Source organism: Anas platyrhynchos, chromosome 1 (assembly GCF_047663525.1).
Source record: "Anas platyrhynchos isolate ZD024472 breed Pekin duck chromosome 1, IASCAAS_PekinDuck_T2T, whole genome shotgun sequence".
In the NCBI taxonomy this organism is placed as follows: domain Eukaryota; kingdom Metazoa; phylum Chordata; class Aves; order Anseriformes; family Anatidae; genus Anas; species Anas platyrhynchos.
The window spans coordinates 113,581,189-113,588,334 of record NC_092587.1 but is presented as its reverse complement, the minus strand read 5'-3'; the positions used below and the strand labels follow the sequence as shown (position 1 = coordinate 113,588,334).

Sequence of the window (7,146 nt, the reverse complement as noted above, 5' to 3'; positions counted from 1 at the left end):
AAACAACAGACAACAACAACAACAAAAACACTCTGTGTTTCAAATCACAGCCTGCTTATAAGATTCTGTTTTAAGCTGCCTTAAAGGTGTACCATGTGCAGATTGTTAATGACAAGAGTGTCATGTGGCAGGACTGCATGTGCAATACTTGAGAAAGCATTCCCATTCTTGGTCACTTTGTTTTTCATGGGAATTACGTACTTGCCTTAGGAAGAGAAACCAACAACTCTTATTTTAGGATGTGAAAAATAAGTGTTTTAGAGAAGAGGAGAAAATCAATTGTAACTGGAAAAAGAGCAAACCTCCTGACTTGACTTCATCCCAAAATGTTAATATGTTCATGACTGAAAAAGAAGTGACCACACAAAGCTGTGGTAACAAAATATTTTACTAAAATATTATACATTGAATATTTAGCTCAACATTCTCAGGTTCTATGCAAATAATGCAAACATTGTGTTTTATATAAACATTACACAGTATCTTGCACAAATCCGAGAAGAGCAACATCTCTGCCAGATCCATTATAGATGGTTAGCCCTTGTGTTCCACTCAGCTTTTATATAAGGCAAATGTTTGATTGCAAAAATCTATCCTGTATTCTCAAAATATCTTGGAAGGGTGATACCTCTTCAGTAATGCTGAATCAGGCAAGGTATGTGACCAAATCCTTCATGGACATTTTTGAAAATCCTAACCTAAATTAAGAACAGGTTAGTTGATGGGTTATGATTGTGAAAAGTATATTCATTTTTCTGTATTCAAAAGCCAATCTTGCACTGGGAGAAATACATTATGCTGAAGTGCACTTAACCAGCTGTAAGACGCTATAAACTCTGTTGATTTCTACATGTCTTATTACTAAATGAGAAGTAACTTTTCAGATAAACTTTCCAAAGCTATTCATAAAAAAAAATATGATTTAATGATCTACTGACCCAAGCAGCATAAAAATGTTAGGATAATGCACATAAGCTTCCAAGAATTTGTCTACGTTCTTCTATTAGCCTATAAAAAAATAGAAAGATAAGTGTGTGTACACTGCAGTATTTTGTTTACCATCCTAGTTACATTTCCATCCTTTTTCTGGTCATCTATCATAGGAAAATACATATATTTTGGCAAAAGGCCACTGAACAGTTTTGATTGTGTTAAAAGTTATGATACGTGGCTGTAGCAGCAAAAACTCATTTTATTTAGCTGATACATAAAAACTGACTATCTTTGTGGCTTTGTTTCAGTAAATAAATTTGCCTTACATGCAATCAGCTAATTCTCTTAAATCACCTTTTACAGCAGTATCTTATATTTTGAATAATTATTCATTTACTATGTTCTGATTTAAAGTAGCCTATTGAACTTTATGAGATTTATGGAATCACTACTGAGCTTTACAAAATCACTTTCTAATTTATGTGAGCATACAGAAAATCATAGGCTGAGGAAAATAATGTGCAGCAACCTAAAGCATTCACTTGGGAAGCTAATTTCTAAAAAGGAGAGGAACAAACTACCTGAATTTGTAACATTTCAGCCTGTACTCATTTGCTTCTTATTGGAGATTTAGTATTGGTAGGCCAAATGTTTCAGTGAGGCAGGACATTAAATGCTTAACTGCATATATTCAGTGGGGACAAAATATTTCAAATACAGCAATAAGTAGGCATCTTGCACAGGTTGCTAGAAATTTCAAGTATGCTCCTAGGAAGCAGCATCCAGAATGTGATAGTTTCTTAAAACAGGCCTGAGGACCTTATTAGCTACAGTACAGTACCTTATTAGTACAGTAGCTATGAATTTAGCTCAAAAATATAGGGTTAGCATCTACAAACGTGATTAACATAGACCAGAATCATCTTCCCTGATAGTAGCTATATTCAACTAAGCAGGAACACTCTTAACTAAAATTAAACCCGTAGTCTATAAGGCTAGCTGAACCTATCTGTCAAGGGTAACATTTCCGTGATGGTACAAGGCCACAAACAGCTAGGGTAAGCCATATTTTAATGCTGTTCAAGAACAGTCATCCTTCAGTAAACAACACAATATGTCTCCAGAAAGGAGACTTTACCCGTGGCCACCAACTCAGTGAGACAAGACCAGCAGCAGCACTGTCCCAGGAGCCAGGTGCCACTATACCTCTTGGATCTCAACACCTAGTGGAGGTGAAAAAGTAAACTCATCTGTATGTAAACAAAGGGCTGTTCTGCCCACACACATTGATCGGACTGGCCCTGCCTTCTGGGGTAAGGCTGGTGCCAGGCACAGAGGTGGAAGTGAAGCACATGTCGTGGTGTGTAAGGGAAGGAGAGACCCACAAGGGACTGAAGGATTATTTCTCTGAGTACCAGAAGAAGCCAGTGTGAGCACCAGGCTTCACTGTGCTGTCCCAGCTTACAGCCCCTCCTGCCCCACAGGAGTGGGAGCTAGGAGAGGCCAGAAAACTTTCCTTTATGATCAGTATTTTTCCATAAGTTAAAATAATAGAGTCACAGAATCACAGGTTTGCGTTGGAAAGGACCTTAAAGATCACCCAGTTCCACTCCCCTGCCATGGGCAGGGACACCTCCCACCAGACCAGGTTGCCCAAAGCCCCGTCTACCCTGGCCTTGAACACCTCCAGGGATGGGGCATCCACAGCTTCTCTGGGCAGCCTGTGCCAGTGCCTCAGGACCCTCATAGCGAAGAATTTCCCCCTTATATCTAATCTAAATCTCCCCGCTTTTAGTTTAAAGCCATTGTCTCATCCTGTCACTGCACTCCCTGACAGAGTCCCTCCCAAGCTGTCCTGCAGACCCCCTTTAGGTACTGGAAGGCTGCTGTAAGGCCTCCTCTTCTCCAGGCTGAACAACCCCAACTCCCTCAGCCTGTCTTCACAGGAGAGGTGCTCCAGGCCTCTGATCATCCTCGTGGCCCTCCACTGGACCCACTCCAACAGGCCCATGTCCTTGTGCTGGGGACCCCTGAGCTGAATGCAGTATTTCAAGCAGTACAATTGCCAGCTTGCACCTTGGGTACAATGACAATAAATGGCAAAAAGACTTTTCTGCTGTTTACATGGAAAGAATAGCAATTTAAATGCTGTTGCTAGGCTTGCCCAGTCTGACCCTTTGCACATACTGAAGGCAGCAGCACAAGTAGATGTGCTACAGCAGAGCTTTGAGTCCAAAGCCAAATACACCTGCAAATTTGGTATGGGAGGCATGGAGATGCCATTCAGCCTGGAGCTGGGCTCCCCACTCGCCGGCTCAGAGTATGTGCTAGGGGAATTCAAACACCTCCTTTGCCACCCACCCAACCACCTGGTTAGCCATGTCCCTGTAAACACCATATGCGTGGCTATTTTCTGAATGGGAAACTTAAAATAGAGATTATTCTTCTACACAAAAAAAAAAAAAAAAAACCCTCCTGTATTTTTTCATCATAATCTGTGGACTCAGGTAACTTTACATCAGAAGAAAATGAATAATATAATGTATATTCTATTCTCTACCTTATATTCTCTATATAAATATAATTCTCTTATTAAATACTTTTCAGGATGGGACATATTTCTGCTGAAAATATTTATCCTCCTCTTCAAACACAAGCAAGTGAAAAAGGACACTTGGACAATGGTCACTAACATGAATAAAAAGAACGGAAAAAAACACAAATAAATAAAACTAAAGTAATAAAAGTATTCTATATTAGAATTTATGTATTTGAAAGAGTGTCACAGAAAACCTTGAAAGACCAGAATACCTACGCCACTCCTTGCTCTCTTCATCTCTGGATCTTCCCTTGTGAGCCCCTCAAAAAAGACTCAGCAAGGCTCTCAGTTCTTGCTTCTTCACTCATCCTAAATACCAAGTTAGACACCTACCTTTATTTGCACAATCCTTGCCCTGACTGGAAGTGTGGGTGGTGTTCACCTGCCCACCACGTTGCTCCCAAGAAGGCCAAATGTGGCCAGGAGCAGCCACCAAAGCCAGAAGTGCACTTCCCATCTCTCCTGGCTTTCACTGTGAGGAAACCACAAGGCTTGGGCTGGAAGGAGAGCCCAGCACTGCCCGGCTGGGCCAGGGTAAAGTGGGGATTGGGACCATGGGGTGTTTTGTGGAGCACAGCCTCACCGCTCTGTAGGGAGGGTTCTTCTTTGCCATCCCAGGGCCATGTCTGACCCTGCTTCCCCTCACCAGTCCTAATTCTGACCCCACCTGTCATTGCTATGGCCCACCATTGATCTCACAACCAAACTCACAACCATTATGATCTGGACTCTTGGTTGGGCCTGGCGGTTCTGCTTCCTCACATGGCTGTGTAGGACTGGACCCTGCCAGCCATGGCAGGGATCTGCTCAGATCCCAGCTCGCTTCTCCTAGGGAGCAGCCCCACTCTTGCTGCTCTCTGGAAAATATATTTCATGCACTCCCCAGGCATTCGATCTTTCTTTGCTGGTAAAACTGACCTTTTCTTTGTGTGGATCAAATGAAATAGGAGTACTGAATAACTCATGAATTTATGAACTCCTGCCTCCCTGCCCAAATGTGTTTTCCGCTGCATCTGCTGTAAGGACTCAATTCCTTATCTATGAAACTTACAGACATCCTAGTGATTTCCTGAGTCTTTAGCTGGTAATAAAATAAGAAATGAGCTTCCTAGCCTGAATGTTTACTTGGCCATATTTTCCTACTAGGTCTTGTTTATAAAAGAAAAATCCTGCTGTCTTTTCCACCATACACACCCAGTTCCTCACAGGGAAAACATCTAACTCAGATGTATTATTTAGTTCACTTTAAGGAATCTGGTTTAGCCTTGATGAACCAGCTTTCAATCAATCAAAGTGAGGCATAAATGTAAACGGCGTCTCCTGGGTCTATTGCAGTAGAGAGACCTGGACAGTCTGCACAAACACTCCTCCTGGACACCTGGGAGAGTCCAGTGAAGGGTCACCAAGATGGTGAAGGGGCAGGAGCACCTTTCCTCTGAGGAGAGGCTGAGAGAGCTGGGGCTGTTCAGCCTGGAGAAGGGAAGGCTCAGGGGGATCTCATCAATGTCCATAAATACCTGAAGGGAGGGTGCAAAGAGGACAGAGCCAGGCCCTTTTCAGTGGTACCCAGCACCAGGACAAGAGGTAGCGGGCACAAAGGGGAGCCCAGGAGGCTCCCTCTGAGCAGCAGGCAGCAATTCTGTGCTGTGCAGGTGAGGAGCCCTGGCACAGGCTGCCCAAAGAGCTGTGGGGGCTCCTCCTTGGATTTACTCAAAACCCAAGTGGTCCTAGGCAACTGGCACTAGGTGGCCCTGTTTGAGCAGATGACCTTCAAAGGACCTTTTCAACCTCAACCAGTCTGTGATTCTGTGATATAGATCCATCTCTACCATATGATCATTTCAAATGGGTGGCATATACAGGGAAACAAATGCACATTTCATGTCACCCATTTCATGTGTAGTCTTACATGTTCACAAGGTGGTCTGCAATACCTAGAGTTATTCCAGGAGTGCTGCATGGGAAAATTCTTCCATCTCTGAAAAAAAATAAATATATATGTGTAGACTGGAGAAGTATCCATGCCACTATGCAGTTTTGCCTTTGCAGAGCTCACACTGCAAAGGCACAACTGCATAGCTGTGGTTCTTTATGCCAGGAGGGGAATGCCCTGACAGCAGCAATCACATTTTCTTAAATGCCTGCACAGATGAGTGCAAATGCAGTAATCTATCAAGGGAGACAGAGAAGGTGGTGCAATTTTTTTTCTCTGAATGAAGGAACCTTGATTATTATTTTTTTTTTTGAGGTTTTTGTTTTGTTTTGTTTTGTTTTTCACCATAGATTTGTTCCCAGTCCTGTAGCAGCAAGATTTGGAGAGTTGATCCGTGGAGAGGATAGTTTTGTGTGCCTGCATCTCTTAGAAAAATAAAAATAAAAAAATAATTGCTTACATAGAGAAGGGATGGAAAGATATGGGAGTGAATAGAGGAGAAAGAGGTTACAGTGTTCTGAGGCAGAAATGGAGTTTAAAATAATCTTGAAAACTGTCTTTAACATGATGGGTCTAGAATTAACTGGGAGTTTTGCTGGAGTCAAGAGCAGCCCTGTAAGTTCGGAGCATTTCAGCTTGTTAATTCAATCAGGGAATGTGCTAGAGCACTCCTCCGTGTTCTTGTTCTTCTGTCACTAATTGATTCCAATAGCTCAGCTGTTCAGATGGTTTTACTTTATGGCACATCACAATTTTCTTAAAGCGAGAAACAGAGAATGTAATCTTGTCTGGAAAAAATGTCTGCTCTGAATGAAGCTCTTCCAGATGAATGTTTAATTTGGCAAGGCACAGTCCTATGAATACATCCTCCAGTTTGATGAACAAAGTGCTCTCTGAAACATTATAGATCTGACTGGCAACATCAGTGGATAAAACATAGCCAGTTCCTGAACAAAACGGTGGGTAGGTGTTTCCTGGATATTCTTCTATGCTCACGTACCACTTACTCTCTTTATTCCTTATGGGGTTATCGTGCAGTTTTAAAAAGCCTGTGAAGAACCCTGTGGTCCTATTTTTCCTTAGAAGCAGCTCAGTGAGGTAAAAAACATTGACAAACACATCTGTGTCGGTTTTCATCACAAAGCTGGACTGGTTACAAAACTTGTGAATCCACTCAACTCCCATCATGGTCTTCAAAGTCAGGTTGTAGTATGTGTCTATAAAGTCCTTTTGAATAATGTCTTTGTATTTTTGGCTTTCAGCAATGATGTCAGCCTGCTGTGTGAGATTCACAGTGGTTCCCAGGAGGAAATATGTCACAAGGCGTTTGCTGGCCACCATTCTCTCCTTCCCCCAGGTTTGCCGGATGGCCATCCTGGCATTGATGTTCTGGTATGAAGATGTCACAAGGAGGACGAGAAAAGGTGGGTTCTTATGGCAATCTATATCTGGGAGCTGCAAGAAGTTTCCTTGGAATCTCCCAGAAGTCTTTTTAGGTAGTAAGTGATTCTGCTTTTTTTCACAGAATATACAGTGTTTGTTCAAATTCATGTACGTAAAACAGAAGCTGACACAGCTAACCCCTCCAAGGAAAAAAAGAATCTTGAGTTTTCTGAAATCCATCTGAAAGAAAGAAGAAGGAATGGCATATTAAAAAATATCCAGTTCCTTTCAGAGTTGT

General features: G+C 42.2%; 1 protein-coding gene across 11 annotated transcripts in view; it reads right to left on the bottom strand.

The window, feature by feature from the left end:
* Window positions 1-370: 370 nt before the first annotated feature.
* B3GALT5 (beta-1,3-galactosyltransferase 5) overlaps window positions 371-7,146 on the bottom strand; it is a 28,643-nt gene continuing 21,867 nt past the window's right edge. For all 11 annotated transcript variants that reach the window (XM_072027067.1, XM_072027065.1, XM_013093754.5 and 8 more), the window contains one exon: window positions 371-7,088. In XM_072027067.1, coding sequence (XP_071883168.1) covers window positions 6,126-7,088 — 963 coding nt within the window. In that variant the 3' untranslated portion in view covers window positions 371-6,125. The remainder of the gene's footprint in view (window positions 7,089-7,146) is intronic.